Raw genomic sequence first — 20,151 nt, 5'->3', positions numbered from 1 at the left:
GATGATTCATGGGTATTACCATACATAAAACATGCTAACATGCATAAGAAAATACAGTCATAATGTGCAGTCCTAGGAATATGTTATACTACATTGTAAAGGGAGCACTGGCTCAACAGGCATGTTGGAATCACTAGGACCAACCAACAGCTGGGCTTTAATTATTTCTTTTCCCATTAGGTGGCAGAGAAGGTTAAAGTTGGCTTTGTAAAACCTCTATACTTTCACTGTTTTTCTTCTCTTTGATATCTTTCCTCCCACCACTGATTTACTTCTTCCCTCAAAAATTTATTTCCTTAATCCTCCATTTCTTTTTTTTTTTAAGATGCACCTTCCTTCCCCACCCCACAACCTCTTCCCTTTCTGACATTATTGGGTACAAAACTGAGACATCAATTGACATGGAACACAGCACAAAACCTGAAAAGTTAATAATCAGGATCCATTGGCAGCAACTTGTTTTGTAAGTCAAATAAATCATAGTAAAGAAATCTAATATTAGCCATTGTAAAATGGAAATATCAAGCCTTTGTGAGAAATTCTACTATGAAATTAACTGGAAGGATTTTTTCCAAGCATTTTTTGAGCACAAAAACAGAACAGGCTCTGTGATAAAATCTTCAGTCTTGTAAATTCAGAGCTGATAAGCTTTGTTTTCCACACATAACAAGGACAGAATTTAATCCTCTGTATCTCCAAAATCTTCTGTGCCTCCAAAAAAAGAAGTTCTGTAGCTTTAATAACAGAATAACTTATCAGACAGCACACTAGTATGTGTACCATTTATTCTGCTTACTGACAAATGTATTAGTAAATTCTCTTTGTGGTTGTTCTACAAAGTCTTCTCCATTAAAACAAAATTAAGAAACCTGATGGTTACAACACAGCCTACTTACAAAAAACTGCAACAATATTATCACATTAGAAAGATATACAATTTGGTATTTGAATGTATCTTCTTTTTAACCTCATGACAAAGTAACTAAGGGCTAAAAAATAAGAGTTCTATCTTGTGTATGGAGCAGGAACATCTTAGTTGGAGAAATTCAGTTTTACTATTAAAGTAATATATTACTAAGGCAAACCAACACAGAGATAAGTAGTCCTTCCAACCTGTTTGACTAGTTTTCTGAAAATTAAGGACAAGGTTTAGAAATGTAGGCCTGGGGGAAAAAAAACTTGCAGGCTTTAATACTGGGCTAAGAAGTGTAATGGAAACTGTCCTAAGTACAAGACAGAAAAGGCAGAAAATGGTGGCACCATTAGTCTCAGTAAGCTAAAAGCAGGTTAGCAGGTATCTGATCTGCTCAGTTCCTGGACACCTGTGCCATTATTAATGAATTATTAATCTATGTGCCCTGTACTCAAGTATATGAATCCAAAATACGTTCATAAGAAGTGGTTTGCCATTGCCTTCCCCAGTCCTCTACAATTTATCCCCAGGAAGCTGGTTACTCATTTTACCAGCCTTGGAAGGAGGGAAGGCTGAGTTATTCTTGAGTCTGAAACCGACTTCTGATAGGATTGAACTCAGGTCATGAGCAGCCCCAGAGTCAGCCAGAGCTGTTGTTGCGGCAAGCCCCAGAGTGGGGCTGGCAAGCCCCAGACAGACAGCAATATGCATGTGTGTGCTCGGCCCTGGGTCACGTGATGGAGAAACAGGGGAGGCAGGCAACCCTATATAAGGCATTGTCCATCATGCTCTAGCCTCTTTCGAGGCTCAGACAGTAGGCGGAGAGCTGCTTGCTGTATTGGAGCAGCCGGCCACATGCTCTGGACTGGCTGTTGGGCCTGAGCCACGGCTACCTTCAGAAGAGCTTGGCTTGTTAGAGTGCTCCCGAGTGAGCTAGAGCACCATAGAAAACACTGCCTTGGAGGTTTGTTGGGAGGGTTGGAATTCCCCTCCCTTTTTTTCTTGTGGAAAGAAAGGCGAGCAGTCAGGGCTGGCATGAAGCCGCTGCCCAGGCAGGCAGAATGGGTGTTGGACATTCGTCCCTCACCCACACTCTCTCTTCCAACCTTATATTCTGCCCAGAAACAGAGCTGGAGCAGACTTAATAGACAGGCAGCCAGGCAGTGCCTGGGAGGCTCGGCTGGGGGGCATTAGTTGAACTTTGCAGGGGTAGAATTTTCCCCCCAATAGCCATCCCCCCCCACTTTTGCTTCACCCCCACAAATTTATTTTATTAATTCAGGTTGCTGTGTAGGTTGAGCAGGTTAGTTATAATACTATAAGCGAATTATTAGGCATTACTTAGTTCATAGTTAGTAGTTAGTTCATAGTTAATGGCTCAATTACAGGTAGTTCATAGTTAGTAGTTAGCCATAATTAGTGGTTCATTCCCAGTAAATTGCTCATAATTAGTAGTGTTAATTAATTGATTATTGTCATTAATAATTGGGCATTGCCTCAGAATGGCACCCAAGAAACAAACTGATAACTGCTCCGAGTGGAGGGTCAGAACAGCCAGGGCCAGAGCAGGATCAGGTCCAGTTGACACAGTTTAGCAGGGGAGGGCAGCACGTCCTCAGACCCACCAATCTGCAGTGGGTCCAGTAGGTCAGCCCTCTCATGCCCAACCAGTGGGTTCATCTGCCTCAGCTGGTCAGCAGCTTCCGAGACAAGTGGGGGGTAGCAGAGATGAGCCACCTGCCACCCGTGGCACCTCCTCTGACTCCATGTGCGGCTCTGCCTGTGGAAGGTAGCAGGCTAGGGTCTATGCCACCTTCTTGGTCTGCTTCGGGCATCCTTTGGGACATGACCTTTTTGGAGGTTTTCCCGGTGGTGGTTGCGGTCCACATATGTAAGGACCTATTCAGGGACCTTTTCTGGTGCAATAATCAGGCGGGTCCTGCGAGTTGTGAACAGGCAGTCCAGCTGTTCTAGCAGGGTTATGTGCCTGGTAAGGGAGTTGGTGTTACTTTGGTGTTACTTAATAATATTTCGTTTAAGGCTGTATTTCTTCCAGTGATCACCAACTGCATTGCTGATGCCTTATCTCATGCCAGGTGGACCATTTCCGCTCCCTTGAACCACAGGCCAACATGGAGCCGGACACGTTTCTGGAACAGCTCTGGAACCTTGGCAGGGAATGATTGCAGATTATGTCCTCCAGTCCCTAGCACCAGCCACCGGCAGCTCATACCAAGGAGCAATGGCCACCTTCCTTGACTTTGCCTCACCGCAAGGCCTGGCCACGGACCAGGGGATCCCTGAAGGTTTACTTTTGCAATATTTGGCCCATTTGAGGGTGCATGGTTTCGCACGAAGGACCATGTGGGTTCATTTGGCAGCTCTATCTTTCTTTTGCAGGGAAGTTGGGATCACTGACCCTTCTACATCATTCCTGGCTTGCAGGGCTGTAGTGGGCTGGAACTGTTCGGCTCTCCCCTCCGCAAGATAGCCATCGGCCTATCACCAAGGAACTGTTACAGTCCTTGCTGACGTTATCAAATTCAATTTGTTTGTCCCAGTTTAAGGGAAGCTTTTCTAAGCAGCTTTTACTGTGGCCTTTTTTAGCGCCTGCAGGTGTAGCGAATTGGTGGCACCCTCCCAGACATCCGCAGGATATTGGGCTATACAGATGTCAGAAGTTCCAGTGATGGACAGCGACCTGTACATCTGGTTGGCCACATCGAAAACAGACCAACTGTGCAGGGAGACTAGAATTTATTTAGCATGGCCCCGGCAGGGTACCCATGCCCCATTGCCATGACTATAGTCTACCTGGCTAGGTGGCCAGGAATCCCTGGTCCTCTCTTGATTCACCAGGATGGGTCACCACTCTCACATTTTCAATTTGCAGCAATGCTTTTCGTATAGGTGCAACCATGTCGGCTGCGCAGGAAGGTCTCTCCCCGGATCAAATTTGTGACATCGGACGATGGCATTCGCTGGTGTACAGGATTTATGTGGGGCCTCACTTGATTCTTTGATTTGTTCCTTTTCGTTTCACTGGGCCAATGGGCCAATGTCTGGACTGTGGGACACAGCATTGTGCACTGGACCGGGCGGTATGCTGCAAAGTCTGGATGGGGATAAAGGGGCAGCGGCCAAAATTTTATTCCCAAAAAAGTTGTATTCTTGGGGCAAGGGAAGCTCCGCAAATCAGCGTGCAACAGCCATTCCCAAACAACAACAGTGTGAACTGAAATATATGCTCTTCCTGTTATGAGATGGTTCAATTAAAATGCAGGCTATCTCATAATGCTGCAATAATCAGCATATTAAAACATTTGTGCAAATTCATCTCTAAGCAATAATAAATAGATGCTGACTTAGAAACTTATCTATCAAATATGAAAAACAGAAATAACGCTATTCTACCTCCAAAATGTGACAGCTATATTAACAGCAACAACAATTATTACTTTATATAGTTTTTCTCACATTTGCTTGGACAATGACTAAGTAACGGGTCTTTTCTTCGTAATTCAACCTTTCGCGCAAAACTACTGCTCCAGACAGTGTAAGAGGAATGTCAAAAGTCCCATTTGATGTCTGAAAAAAATTAGAAAGAAAAGAAGAAAAGGATCACCGGAAACAATGATGTAATGATCTATAAATCATAATCAGTGGCAACACTTTCACTGAGTTTCCTTATCATAAAGAATGTACGGTACTCCACATACTCAAACTATTAGTAGTATCTTCACTGTTATCATTATCGTTAATCATCAAAGTTAGTTATGCTTACTGAACTTTTTGAAAAAAGAATGCAGAATTTATTCAGAGAGGAAGAACTTTGGCATAATGACAGTATGGAGTCACATTATCAAACGGAAAGAAACCTGCTTCTCAGATATCAATAGGGAAAAAAATGTATTCCCAGCACAGCTTCTGTGATCACATTTAGAGAATAAATGCATTATCTAATTACTTATTTTACTCATATTAGTTTAGTTTGATTCGAATTACTTATGCATAGGGCTAGTAATAGATAGATGGAATTTTCTTTTATCTGAATTGTTTGTTTATTGAAGCAGTCAACCAGAAGGGTAATTTTCTATGGTAGTTTTATGGTATTATTTCAATAACTGGAACCCTCACATCCATCTTTGAAGCCACCTGGACAGGAAGATAGTTGTATCCATTGCCTGTCAATAGAATATCTTGAAGTGTGAATTGCCTGAATTACAGGCTATAGCTCAAAAGCAAGTCACAGCTCTCTAAGACTTCAAGGACCCTGTGGAAACACAGGGCATGCTGATAAGCAATGCATTAGACTCTTCCTCCATTTGGAAGAGATAAGGGTGCCAACTGTAGCTAACTTTATTGTTGTATGCTGGGTGAATGGCCTTCAGCAGAAAACTGTTATTCTTGGTAGGATGGAAATCTGTTTTAAAGTTGCCCTGGGTCTCATTACCACACTAAGATCTCCACCCCTGGGTGCCAACAATCCTCCATTTTGTGGTTGTGTCCTATGATATTGTCTGAAGTGGGTTTAACCTGTAATGTCATGTAAAAGGTGTTCCCAGTGTGACTGAGGATGGAAAGAAGATTGGCATTTGTACCTCTATATAACCTCTGAACTGTGAATGTATCATCACTTTATCATCAGAGCCTATTTTGCACTGAAGTCAAAACAAATTTTTCTTCACACCTCTTACTCTCTGGCATCTCTAATTGGGTGCAGGATCCGAGCCTGGACTCAGGAAGTGGAAGGACACTTTCAGCAGGGAAAATCTAATTAAAACATTTCAAATGGAACTGGAGCAGAATTTGGTATAAGTACAGTATTCTCCTGCAGCACTTACAGTATTCAATCCTAAAGCTGTAATGCAGATGCTATATGGAGATCCAGCATGGATAGAGGCTAGATTATATAATAATAAATGTCTATTTAAAATTGCTGGTATTCCAGGTTGTGTAGCAGAAACTATGCTGTGGTTAGAACTGGGAGTTCATTCTTTGGAAGCATGAGCCTGGGCTGCTGTATTTTGCATGTGGTTGAAGGTGATCTTAGCTATTGATGAGCTTGGTTATCTTTCCGTGCTGAGGGAGGAATCTAATGAATGTTCCTGGATACAAATGATTGAATCTAAGCTCCTCTCTGGGAATTCTGATTGAGGACCCAGGGGCATCAAGGATGGAAGCTGCTCAAATGTTGAATTTAAGCCATTTGAATGAACTTCCTTATTCGAATGGATTATTTTTGTGTATCCTGCTGATGGAGAAGAGGAAGAAGAAGAGTTTGGATTTATATCCCCCCTTTCTCTCCTGCAGGAGACTCAAAGGGGCTTACAATCTCCTTGCCCTTCCCCCCTCACAACAAACACCCTGTGCAGTAGGTGGGGATGAGAGAGCTCCGAGAAGCTGTGACTAGCCCAAGGACACCCAGCTGGCATGTGTGGGAGTGTACAGGCTAATCTGAATTCCCCAGATAAGCCTCCACAGCTCAGGCGGCAGAGCGGGGAATCAAACCCGGTTCCTCCAGATTAGATAAATGAGCTCTTAACCTCCTACGCCACTGCTGCTCCTTTTTGTGTATCCTGTTGATGGAGCATGAGGTGCTTTTAATATGAGTTTAATGTACTTTCTATTTGTTACATCTATTGTTTTATCTAATTTCTTTAATATTTTTTGATTCCAGCCTTAGGTCCTGAGGTGCTATAGAGAAAGGCAGAAAGGCAGATATAGAAATATTTTAAACAAGAAATAAAATGTGGTACAATCAAGAACTTCTGAAGAATTAACAACAACATTTTAGACACAATGAAATATTAAGAATCCTTTATCCATGACTTTATCACTCTTTATGGGGAAAGGGTGAATTCACAAGGAAAGATAACCAGGCATGAACTTCAATATTTCTCACACGTCACTGAGATTTCTCTCTCTGGTTCTGGTGGGTTTTCTCTCTCTGTCTCTCCCTGTGTATGAGTACAACACAAATTCACTTCACTTTTTGTGAAGAAATCATTTCAGTATTTGTTATAAGCTAGAGAACTCTGAGAACTTGGGTGTATGCACTGTGACTGAATCCATGGCTTATTGGTAGAATACTTTCTTTGTCTGCAGGAAATCCCAGTTCAATCCAAAGAATCTCCACTTAAAAGGATCAGGTCACAGGTGATGTGGAAAATATTTACCTGACAACCCACAGAGCTGCCACCACTCAGAACAGACAATACCAGCCTTCAAAGAGCAATAATCTGACTCATTATTAGGCAACTGTACTAGGCAGCTCCTTTTGTTCATACGAGTGTGTTTCCCAGAAAAACAGTACTTCAGGATGTAATTTACATAGAAGGTTGGGCAACCTTATGTGCAACCTTACTTACACAGAAGGTTGCGCAGGAACACTAGTGTGTTATTTACATAGGAATTGGTTGGTGTCTTGATTGTAATAATTGTTGACCACTTGATTTATATAGGTATAAGAACTTGCAACTGTTTATTGGAAACTGAAATAATTCATTTCTTTTAGCTGTACGAGAGGTGTGCACTTTTTAATTTTTTTCCGGTTTTAATACAACCAGACTTTTTCAGAAAACATTTTTCTGCCAAATCCTCACACTGATGTGGGTTTCTTCCTGGGCTTCTTTTCAATATCCAAAAAAATTGGGTTCCATTAAATACTATTGGGAATCATTGTGGGGCTCAGGGAGGGAGGAGTTAACTCCTCCCTCAGGGAGGGAGGAGTTAAAATAGAGTCACCAAATTTGCAGCATAAATTAAGGTGACAAAAATACCCCCCACCCAAGCTCTGCAAAGTCTCAAAGAGTGCAATTTTAGTGAAAAATTATCCTACAGTTGCAAGAATGGTGGGAAATTTTGTCTCAGCTTGATTCTCTGGTCCAAAAGCAATTTTATACCAGATAATTGAGCCCCAAATGGATTTGTCATAGGGTAACATGGAGCCTTCCCTTAAAAAGTTAACTTTTAAAGAGGATAGGCTCCTGTGTTAGTTAATGTGAAAGCTTTCTGGAGCATTTGTGGGGGTGGGGGAAGGGACACTATTATTCAAGGCAAAGGAAACAAATTTGCAGTACAGCTTTTGGTACCTCTTCTTACAAAAACCATCAAGTTTGATAAGGATTGGTTTAGGAGGTCCAATTTCATAGGACCCCAATTTTACCTCCATTGTTTTCAGTGACAAATGGATTGGTGCACCCCCTTTGGAGGTTCATAAAATTGGATCCTTTGACCCAATCATCACCAAACTTGGGAGGTCTTGTAAGGAGAGTCACCTGTCGCTAAGCTACAAAAGTTAATAGCTCAACATTAAAAAACTGTCCCCTCAAACTCCACAAAAATAATAGACCAAAAAAATCACAGAAAAATATTTTCCAGCTTTGCTTTTTGTGCTCCATTAAAATAGTACATCTTTTTTTCAGCCAAAAAAGCTGGAACAGCTTTTTATGCTACTAGATTTTTTTTAAAAAAAGCTGGAACAGGCTTAATAGTTTAGACCAGCTTTGCATAGCGAAGAAGAGGTGTGGGTGCCTCCCCACCTCACTGTATGAATTATAATTCTACTCAGTGGCCATATGCATACATAAGCTACACATTTGCTAGCCACAGGCTTTTTGTCTCTCGAGAGCAGAGAGTCTAGGTGGGTGTTACTTGCATACTTGGAGTCTCTGGGCACACAATCTGAAATGTACGGCTGCTCTCACTGTGCAAGTCTTTTTCCTCAAACAAAGGATCCCTCACTGGAGTAGCAGCTTCACAGGAGTCCATCTGGAGATGGTAGAGGAGAAAGGGGTCTGTGTTGCACTACATGAAGCCTATTCCTGCTGGCAAACATTTGAATGGAGTCTCAGTTTTTCAAGTGACATACACAATGAAAGTCAGTGATGAAAAAAAACCTTATTACTAGAAACAATAGCTTTCCAAGGGCAGAACTTTTTGTGTTTGAAAGAGTCTTCTATCATGATGGCCCCCACCTACACTTTGAAGTCAGTCAGTCAATACATGGATTTATAGCCTCTTTTCCTCTCTTTAAGAACTAAACCTAGCTCATGACAAAAATTACATCCTCCCCTTACCTCCACCCAAACCCTTCTCTGTCTCTGAAAACAACACTGGTAATGTTTCACTGAGAATGCTGGTTTTCCACATGCCCCAAAAATGCTTTTGCCTAATGACAGTATGCATAAGGATATTAACGGAGGACAATCACTCTCCCAATCAATCTCCATGAATGCTGTGCTTCTGCCAACTGTTTGCTTCTCTGGTATTCCAAATTTTCCATTACAACAGGGGCTTCAATATTACTTTACAATAATAAGCGCCCTAGAATGATTTGTTCCATTAAAATGCACTGAATTTTACATCTCTTTTATTATTGCCTTCATGCTGCCACTGATAATTCAGAGCTTGAACATAACAATAACCATCTAAAATGTTTATGCGGTATTTTAAAAAAAGTATTTTCAGATGTAAATAAATGGTCCAGAAAACTGACAATTGGTACATTGGTACAATTATGATCATGAATCTGGTCTACCATTCTGACTTTGTGATAAATAAAAAGATAACATATATTAGAATTTGAAATAACCATTATCTTTTTTAAAAAAGGCATTCTAAAGCATCACCACTTTGACCAGCACACTAGGAAACCTTTTATTACATTTTATCATTTAATTTATGTTAAACTCACATGATATTATTGGCTTGTTACCATAACGACCAGTTGAAAAGGGTCAGAATGGCCAGTACCATTTTGAAAATAGTAAAAAAAAGATAAAGTAGCCAAGGGATGTACTGCTGCATAATACTGATACAATCATAAACATATTAAGAGCAGTGAGACTGGTACATTTGAATAGATCATCCAGCAACCTTCTGGTCATTTTCTCACTATGGTGAGGAAAGATTGTCTAGTAGTGGACCACAAGAGCTCAAGCACCCTCCCCAATGCTACTAGAATTTTTTTTAGTATGAATAAGCTTCCTTCACAAATCCCATCTTTTATTCAAAGTTGGATTGCATGAAGAAGATACCTTCTTTGTTTCATTTAGAGAATATGAGCCCTAGTTTCGTTAGATTCTAACTTGACAGGCATATAAGTCTGTCACAAATACACTCTTCATCTATTGTAATGTAGGATTAGTGACCACATGCACCATGAATACATTTATTATTTCATCTATACTCCACCTTTCTTCCCAAAGGGACCCCAAATAATTTACACTACCCCCCTCTCATTTTATTCTTGTAACAGTCCTTTGAGGTACATTAAGTTGACAGAGCAGCTGGTCCAAGATCAACCAGCAAATTTGTATGGTAGAATAGGGATTTAAACTTTAGTCTCCCAGATCTTAGCCCAACAGTCTAACCACACCTAACTCTGATGATACGTGCAGATCTTAATGCTTGACCTACATACATAAGAGCACTGGTATGCTTGGGGCTTAAAGACTAGGCAGGGACACAAGTGTGAGAAAAGGTAGCATTGGGCATTCTGTTCCCTTGTTTTAGAATACTCAAAGTTCACCAAGAAAGGGACATTATTCAAGACACATTCACTCACCAGAACAAGTAATTTGACCTAATGCATCACACTCACTGCCTTTTATACTCTTTATACTCTTTATACTCTTTACCAAGGCAGAAGAGCAGTTATGGTAATACTCATTCATTCCCGATTAGCGCTGGAAGGCAATAGAGGAGGGAGGGCATGGTTTCTATGCACTGTTGGCTTGGTCCTGCAGGGCAACTGGCTGGTCACTGTGTGAAATAGTATGCTGGACTAGATAGACCCATGGTGGCGAACCTTTGACACTCCAGATGTTCTGGACTACAATTCCCATCCGCCCCTGCCAGCATACCCTTCATTGCTATCTTCTAAAGACATGTTTCCCTGTCTAAAACCATCGATGTCAAAAAGGGTTGAGATCAAATTACCTTTGATTCAATATAGAAACCTTTAAAAGAAAAAATAACGTGGGCATGAAAACTACATTACAGATACATTGATCAGCTTTTAATAGATTGCTTTGATTCTTCCAACAAACAGTTTTACTGATAAAAAAATTCACATACTGGGTCATCGGGATTGTATTGGATGACATACTCTATCTGGCCATTGGGACCGTCATCTATGTCTGTGGCACCGTTGTTTCCAGAGAATCCTGTAAAGATGGTGGTTCCAACTGGTGTTAACTGCAAGAACAAAGATGACATACAAACTTAGGAAAGAAACTCTAAAAAATGTCTTTAAGTCAAAATGTGGTTTGTTAATTTTTTGACAGCATTACTATGTTGAACAAGATTGCCCTATCCATTTTTTTACTCTTTAAAATCTCATAGGAAGTTTTACAGCACAATCCAGAGGGGGAAGCGACATAAGCTTGCACCGACCTGCATAGGTGGCACCTTTACCAGCAAGGAGGGCAAACAGGGCAGCAGGTGGGCACTGCACAGTTCTGTTGTGCCCAACCCGGAAGAGGCTACCTGCCCCAGAGCTGCAGCATTATAACTTATGGATGCCAACATGGCTGGATAGAGGCTAGGGGCATTCCCAGGAGTGGACCTGATCTTAGTCGGCTTCCACTGGGCTTTCAGCCCCAGAACATCTCCAGTGCAGGTCTCTGATTTACACTCCCCAAAGTGGGTTTTAAGTCCATTTTCCCCATTGGGAGCTGTTCAGGGGGCTGGGAATTCTCCGGTTTTTGCTGCCTTCCCTTTCCATCTGGAAGCCCTATGGAGATAGCAGGTGGTGCAGCTGTGATGCCATTCCCTGCTGCTGCGGTCTCGGATTGGGCTGTTAATCACATAATAGTACTGAAAATCTTACATTTGTTAGTTTCAAAGGATATATAGGTATGTGAAGTCCAAGGCTAATGATCATAAGCACCCTCCAATTCTCAGTGGTTAAACTTTCAGAGATCTAGACAGACTGAAGAAAAACTGGCCTGGGTCCTTCTCCCAACATCAAAGCTTTCAGCTTGCATTGACTAAAATATCATGAGAACTAAGGTTTGGGCCTGGGATTTCATGAGATTGAGGCAAGAAGTTGAAACAGGATGAATAAAGCTCAATGTTCCCATCAATCCAACATTTAAAGGTTTTTTTGCTCCAGTGGTTTTACGACCAACAAGTTGTTGCTTGTGGAGCATAATACTCTTCAGGAGGTATATTTGGGGAGGCAGTCCCACAGATACCCAGGCCCCAGTCCATGTAGGGCTTTTAAAAACGGAGGAAATATTAATGAACACATGGGCTCTGTGCCCACAGTTCATTACAACTTCCTTCAAGAACACTATTGGATCAGATAATGCATAACAACTATACAGTAATTAAGGCAGTGATTGTTGATGCCATGCACTTAATACACAAAAGGTATCATAAGTCTCAGCAAAAAAGATGGCCTGTAAATAAAGCAAATCAACCAATTAGTTAAATAATAATGACCTTTTTTTGAACTCTCTCCTTCCATTCTGATTCGGAAACAACGATTACAGTTACATACAACATACACAGAAGTTACTGACAAATTCTTTCAGGCACAAGGAAGCTGGCCTGCTTTGATTTTGAAAGCTGCCCTTTTTTCCTTTCAGCAAGTTAAACACCTAACCACTATTCTCAGAGCAAACAAGATATATCTGAAGAACAGAACTAGTTTGTTTGCAGATAGAGTTTTGGAGCGAGATGAATAGAGTGCACTGTGTATTTTCCTAAAAGCCAGTCTTCATTACCTATACTTAAGGAATATTTTATCAGGGAATGTTATTTGCTTGGTACTGATCTTTGGCAATGGGGAAAAATAAAACTATTTTGGGCAAACTGAATGTAGAAAGAGAGAGATGGGCTGCTCTCTCACATATACACAGACACAGACACAGAAGTCTAATTAACTGCTTTCATAAACTCGTCCCCATGGAGATAATTATTGTATCATCTGTACACAGGATTCGTTGCTGTATGATGCAGGAGAATATTATGGGGAAAATGTTATATCCGACATAAGTGTTGTTGGCTTAAGCTAGAGTGCAATAATTGAATCATTTCACTGTTGTGTTAAGGACAATTTTTTTCAGCTCAGAAAATGAATTCCAGAGGAATCTGATTGACACTAGGGCCTGGGGGTGGGAATTCAAAAGGCCTAAAACAGCAGCAATTGGAAGTTCTTTCAGGAAGAGATTTACAAAAGGATGGAAGAAACTCGTCCAAGTAGAAAGGCTGACAGCGACTTCTTTCTACTCTTTTTAATACCAGAATTCAACAAATTAGACTGAACTGACTTTATACCACATGCAACAATTGGGAGAATTTTGATCTTGCCTCAAGGCACTCCTGCTGTAAGCCAAAACTGGCCAAAGCAGTTGTTCAATAATTATGTATCTATGGAGCCTTGGAATTGGATGGCCTTCCTCATTATGTCTTGTTTTGTGATTTTTATTTGTTTCCCATGGCCACGTTTCTTACAGCCATTTTAACTAGGCCAGTCCAGCATTCAGTGGCATAGAAAATCATTTACCTTTTATCTGATGAAGAACATTATGAGACCTATATAGCATCACTGCCTACATTGACAGCCAAGAAGATTTGTGCTAAATTTTCATCTTGATGCAATCTGGGTTATGCCCTGGTCCTGACAATTTTAAAACTGTTTTTAACTGTGCTGTATTTTTTATAGTTACATTTATTATTGCCTGGGTTATGGCTTTTAGCCTCACACAATACATTGTACCTACCTACCAATGGAACCTCTTAAAACATCTCAAATTAATTTCTTAAAATACAGTGATTGTGATTAGCATGAGACTGTCTGTGAGATTGCAACATGAGGTAAAACTACATAACCTTTACTTAATTGACTTTATACTTCTTGGGGCATCTTAAAATTATTTTTAGAGATACTGCAACAGCAGGCCAGTCTTTCCTTTACTCTCCCTTAAAAAGGGAATTAAGTTCTCACTAGGCAGAGAGATGTAAGGGGTATTTGCTGTCTTTGTGTTTTTTGAGGAACTCAGTCATTTTATAGCCTCACGTTCATAAAAAGCTGAGTGTCAGTGGATATTAACAGCAGCTGTGCATCTAACATCCATACCACAAGACAGGCTGCACCAGGATTTTACATCATATCATGAAGCTTCTATTTTTATTTTTGTAATATCCAGTCTGAAAAAAAAGAGTTTTGGAGAATTCAAAAGCCTGCACACTATCATGCATTATTTTCTCTGTCCTAATACAGATAGTCACTATTTTTTGGATTTTTCTTCTGGGACAGCATGACTGACAACTTTTTTTTTCCTACTAAGATAAGAATTCATCTCACAGATGTTAATTTTCTGCCCCTAAGCATTTCTCCTCCATTTTAATCAAGCTGGCTATATGCTGCATTGCACCTTTGCATCCTGATTCCTTTCTTTGCAACACCTTTCTGACCTTCTGACCCCTTCCGCACATGCAAAATAATGCGTTTTCAAACCACTTTCACAACTGTTTGCAAGTGGATTTTGCTATTCCGCAAAGCTTCAAAGAGCACTGAAAGCAGTTTGAAAGTGCATTATTCTGCATGTGCGGAATGAGCCTCTGACTGGGATATAAGGACTTGGGGATCTCCATTCCTACTTTGACAAAGGGAGCTTCAGTGTTTGTAAGCTTATACCCCAGAAATCTTGTTAGTCTCTACTGGACTCAAATTTAGGAGTCTAGGAATGTTAATGGTGCATGTGTGTATTTCCCCCAACTGTGTATCTCAATATGGATGGATATATTGAGGGAGTTGAATTACAGCAGCAGCTTTCCTTGACTAAGGCAACAATTCTAAGCAATCTTGCAAAGGGGTAAGTCCCATTGAACTCAACAGGATTTACTTCTGAGTTTACATGCCTATGATTTTGTTGAAAAAAACCCCCAACTATTTTCTCAACCTTATATTCTGCGGAAAAAATGCTTGCAGGGTCTCAATCATGGTTGCCAGGTTACAAGTAATGGCCAGAAATTTAATTCTAATTATCAGCAGAAAAAAGCTTCCTGAGCCCTTCAGGGATTGGGTGGGATATAAATCCACCATCCCCCTAAAAAAAAACCCTCCAGGAGCAACCATTTACTAAAAAGCTGCTAGCAACAGAAAACAGAGTTTGCCTCTCTTCAAATAAAATCCGGATGATGTTGAGATGAACTACCAATGTCATACTCAATGTCATACTCACACACAGAAACACAAACACTGCTTACCATTCCCTCCTGTAAAGTGACCTCACTGGGATGTGGGAACAAAAGGGACATTCTTGGGGCCAAAGCAGATGTGAGATGGTCACAGATGAAGAACTTACTCATGTAAACATTCCATGTTTGTCTCATCCAATTTAAACATACTTAAGATATTGGTGTCTCATTCACACTTTGAAGGGCAATACTATCTGATCACTGGTGCACTAACTCTATGCATGAGTGGTCTGGTAAGTGCATTTAAAGATGAGGGCCCATCTTTGCCACCCTGTAGCAAAAAAAGGTAATTTTTTGACTACTTCAGACAGTGGCTGGCTATCCAATAAGCACATTTTGGGGCATCAGATTGTTCTTGGATTGTTCACAGCACCATCAGCACTTAAATCAACGTGATTTCTTGGAGCTTGTTTTCAGATTTGTTGATTAGCATTTATTTGAACTGATTATGGTACAAACTCTCAATGGATTAGGCACAAAACTAAGCCTATAGTTTCTATGACACCCTCTTGAATGACAGCCATAATCTAGCTGTGTCTCTCTGTGTGTTTTTCTTTTTCAAAACCAGAGGCGGACCTCCCATAGGGCAAAGTGGGCAGCTGCCTTGGGCATAGCAGAATTGTAGGCTTCAATGGGGGCAACACCACGCTCTACCTCTTGGAGCCGAAGCCCCGCCCACTCCCGACGGTGGCCTGCTTTTGCACTGAGAGCCCAGCAGACACTGAGTCTAGGAATGGAGAACTTGCAGCCGCTGGAGCCTGCAGCGAGGGATCTATAGCGAGGAGGGGAGCTCAGAGGTTTCTGCCTCCTGGCTCTGCTCTTCTTTGGCTGGGCTTGGGAGCGGGGGGGAGGGGTGTCCTGCAGCCGAGCTGGGAGACGGCAACTCCTGATGACCAGCGGGCCATTCAAACTTGCTGCTGGGACCCGGACGTGGGGGGGGGATTTGTAGAGGAGGCGGGAAGGGGTGGCCTGGGTGAGGGTGACTGGCCTGGCTTCCCTGCCCCCGGGCTGCTCGGGCACCCAGCGGCCAGGCTGGGAGATGCCAGCTCACCCTCCCCGCCTCCTCTTCCAATCGCTCCCTCTCCCTGTCCCAGCACAGCAGTTCCATCCACACACCCGGTTGCCAGGAGGCGGAGCTGGCTGCTGGCATCTCCTGGCTGCCGGACCCCCGAGCCAAGAGAGCTGTTGCTTGCAATGCAATCATTGCAGCTGCTCCTGTAGTAGGATCAGCTCTTGTGCTCTCTCCAAGCATGAAGGAGAAGCTCCCTCGGCCGCCTCTCTGCCCCCTCTCCCAGCAGCTACCCCCCCACCCCACCCCGCCCCCCCTCTCGAGCTTCTAGCCAGGCCCAACTGCAAGATGCCCCACCCCCTGCAGGATCCCTCCCCGCTCTCAGTATCAATCGCCAGTAAATCTTGCAAAAAAGACACAACAGAAAAGGACAGAAGCCAACAGGTGTGTGTGTCTGGGAAGGGGGGGGGAATAAATAAAAGGCTTCTAGGTTAGGATATTGTGTACTTTGATTTGTGCACCCTTGCCCTCTTTGTAAGGATGGGGGGGGGTTAAAAGATAACAGACAATAAAAAACATGCTAACTTTTTACGCCCCTTCTGCAATCCTCTTTGCTGCTTGAGGTGGGTATGGGATTATTTGTTTTAACGCTAACAGTGGGGACTCGAAGCACGGAAAGCAAAAGAAGAAGAGGTGGCCCCCACCAACTAGGGGAAAGTTTCTGATGCCCTCCTTCCTTTCTACTCTTCCTCCCTGTGCCCGGGTGATACACTCGCAGGTGGCTCAGCTCTCAAACCTTTTGTGCATCTTAAATCTTTTCAGCAGCAGCAACACAACAGCAAAAGCTCTGTGTGTGTGTGTGTGTGTGTGCATACATGCGATATATACACAAAAAAAAAAGCGTCCCCCCTGCACTGAGCCAAGAAGGCTGTTGCTCGCAATGTAATCACTGCAGCTGCTCCCTTTAGTAGGATCAGCTCCTTTTTTGTGCTCTCTCCAAGCATGGAAGGGATGCCGAGAGGCTGCCAGTCAGGAGCCTGCCTCGTCCCCGCTGCTCTCTCTGCTAGTTCCCCCATTTCCCCAAAGCGGCTGCCCCCACCACGCTCCCCTCTCAAGCTTAGCCAAAAGACGGAAGGGGTGGGTGGGGAGGCAGCAGCTACAAAGCAACACCTATTAAAAAACCCCATCTCCATGTGTGCGCAAAGACACGTGTGCCCGTGGCTCGTGGTTAGCATCTCTGGAAAGCTCTCCTCTCCCAAAGAGACTCTTGAAGTGATCCAGCCCAACACTGGCCCTCTTCAAGCCAGAAAGGGGACGGCTTTTTTAAATTGTGTGTTAGGAAGAGAATTTCTGGAGAAGGATTCCACCAAGGTGAAAGGGAGGGGGGATTGGATGGCAATCAAAAAAACACCCTGTGAGCCTTTCTCTGCGGTTCCCCTGCCTCTTGGTATCAAGACTCCAAGACAAGCAAAACAACTAAGGGGGAACACTTTAGGGGGCTATTGTCTGCTCAGTGGCACCTCAACGAGCTGTGAGTGGCACACGGCCCTGACCCCGCCGCTACCAGTGCTGGACTCCGAGCTGGCTCGATTTGGCCAAGACAACTCTGGAAAGAGGCACTGGACGGGACGGGCAAGCTGAATGTGGCGGAGTTCCTCCTGGGAAAGAGGCAAGGCTTTATCGGCATGATCCAACCGGATCCGTGGGCTGGAAGGGGCCATCCTAGGGAGGAAATAAGCAGCAGGGAGCACCCCCACCCCCCTTCTCTCTAGAAGAGGGTAGACACGGAAGTTAACAATCTGGGGTGGAAGCAATACAGAAACTCCACCCCCCTGCTCTTTATTTAGACTTGGGGGGGCACCAAAGTCAGGTTTTGCCCAGGGCTCAAGTTTGCCTAGGAACGCCTCTGTTCAAAACCTAATGAAACATGTTTACCGGGTGTGCACCAAGAACAAAACCTTTTCTCTCCCCTACAGCCTTTTAAGACAAGAAAAAGCTCTTTCTGTCTCTTATGTGGAATAAATGCACAATAAAGGCTTTGCAGTGAAGAGTTACAAACATGGCATCATTAAAATGTCAGAGCTGTGAAGTTACATATTCTCTTGGGAATGATCAAGGTTGATGGAAGTAATCAATTTTCTACTCCCCCTATTGTATTCTTGAGGACTAGAGGAGGCATTAAAACCCAAACTTTCATCCAAAGGGAAAAGAAAATTAATAGGTGGTCAGATTACAGTTGTACAAAGGCACTCTCTTTAAGTGCATGCTAGAAAATCACATCATCAGAATAGAGGGAGGGGGGGTTTACACTATATTTATCTTTGGAAAAAGCTTCCTGCCAGCTGAGGTCTCCTTCAAGCAGGCTAGCAAAATTCAGGGGAACCATCTAAGAGTGGATTGCTTGCCCTATTCTTTAAATGTAGGAAAATAAAATCTGTGTCCTTTGCCCCTCAGCATTAGTACCAGCAAGGCTTTTTGAAACGTCTAACAGTGACGGGGACAGCCACTGGCATCATCCATTCTGAGCATGGCTTTACTGATGGGCCATGAGTTTTGGGTTGGAGTTCAGGTATAAAGTCCCTCATTTTTAGAAGAACCACATTTCAAAGTGCTGAAAATTTGAGCCAAGCCATTTACTTTAGAGCTTTAGAGTTTTAAAATGAGAACTACGAAATCTTATGTAGAAAGACAGTCAACTGTAAAATAGAGAAAATGGCTGAGAACACATAGATGTAATGGTACCTATAGTAGCTGTGTGAATTGAATATTTTCAGCCCAAATATATTTCCAAAATTTACCTTATTGATCCCAAGGCCATTTTTGTTCCATTTAACAGATATCCTGGGTAATGGGGAAAGAGACTACTCTCAAAGACATGGGATCAGACATGGGGTGGGTGGGGGGACACGACTCTTTGTCCAATTACATTGAGTCTCTCTCATGAAGGCCGTCTGAGTATGACAAAATTATTTTACAAAACAGACCTGCTCTTCAGCTTGACTCCATTTCAGCAGTAGATTTTTATGGATTTTCTTGGAGTTCTGGTGTTGCTTGCTTATTCTCTGGCCTGTGTCTTGCCTATGTTGCCTGTCTGGGAAGGCCATCTTCTGTCCCTAGAAAACATCTTCAGGACTGGTTTGTTCACAGGAGAAAGTGTTTTAAAATATTATTTCAAATATTATTTCAATTTTTCCCAATTTTGTGTTACTGTTTTTTGCCTGGTTGCAGTTTGTGTGTTTGTGAGGGGCAGCCTCCATTTTCTTTCTAATATTTAAAAAAACAGCTTTCCTTATTTTTTTACCTGCTGTTTTTTAAGGGTGAAAAATGCTTGTGCTTTTTAGTTGCGTTTTCCACTCTTGGCTTGTTTTAAAATGTCTAACTGCTGTGCATTGTTTCTAAAAGGATTTAAATTTTAGAGTGACTGTGCTTGAGAGGAGAAGTTTCCAAGTTGGCATCTGGTTTGATACTAGTTCTTCTGGGCTTGCTACATTGGTTCTGGGCTCTGCTTGGCTTTTGTGGTTTGACATTGCCTCTGCTGTATTCAACAGTATTCCTTGATTTATGTTGCTTTATCTTGGCTTCCTTGGTTTTACATTGGTTGTTTTGGGCTTGGCTAATCAGCCCATGGTATTGATGGGTTCATCTAGTTCATTCTGCTGTTGGGCTTTCTGGTTCTCTTTGAATTTCAAAACTTTTGGCCAATTGATGCTCTTGCATGCTTGGCTGTTGACTTTTTTTTCCTTGTAAGAAGCATGGAATTTAACTCCACATGACACAAGAAAGACACGTGGGAAGGCTAGGGAGTACCTTGTTCAGGGATCTGTAGAATTAAACCCTTGATCTAGTTTACTTGAATTTGGGGGTCTTTTATAGATAGGCCAGACTAGGCTTCCAGGAATGTTGGAAGAAACGGGTTTCATCTGTTTGAGAAACAGCCACCACCTCCCTGAGAAGAGTCTTTGGCTCATTCCGCACATGCAGAATAATGCACTTTCAAACTGCTTTCAATGCT

At 42.4% G+C, this 20,151-nt stretch overlaps 1 protein-coding gene across 5 annotated transcripts in view; it reads right to left on the bottom strand.

Annotated features, from left to right (window-relative positions):
- The window catches only part of PCDH15 (protocadherin related 15), a 904,280-nt gene that overhangs the window by 287,354 nt on the left and 596,775 nt on the right, over positions 1 to 20,151 (bottom strand). For all 5 annotated transcript variants that reach the window (XR_007245346.1, XM_048507034.1, XM_048507035.1 and 2 more), the window contains 2 exons: positions 10,997 to 11,116; positions 4,391 to 4,501 (listed from right to left, as the gene is read on the bottom strand). Coding sequence is in view for 4 of the 5 variants with exons in the window: in XM_048507034.1 (XP_048362991.1) it covers positions 4,391 to 4,501; positions 10,997 to 11,116 (231 nt within the window). In the remaining variant the exon portion in view is untranslated. The remainder of the gene's footprint in view (positions 1 to 4,390; positions 4,502 to 10,996; positions 11,117 to 20,151) is intronic.

Source organism: Sphaerodactylus townsendi, linkage group LG08, assembly GCF_021028975.2.
Source record: "Sphaerodactylus townsendi isolate TG3544 linkage group LG08, MPM_Stown_v2.3, whole genome shotgun sequence".
Taxonomy (NCBI): domain Eukaryota; kingdom Metazoa; phylum Chordata; class Lepidosauria; order Squamata; family Sphaerodactylidae; genus Sphaerodactylus; species Sphaerodactylus townsendi.
Note: the sequence above shows the minus strand (reverse complement) of the source record. Positions and strands in the feature narration are given on the sequence as shown.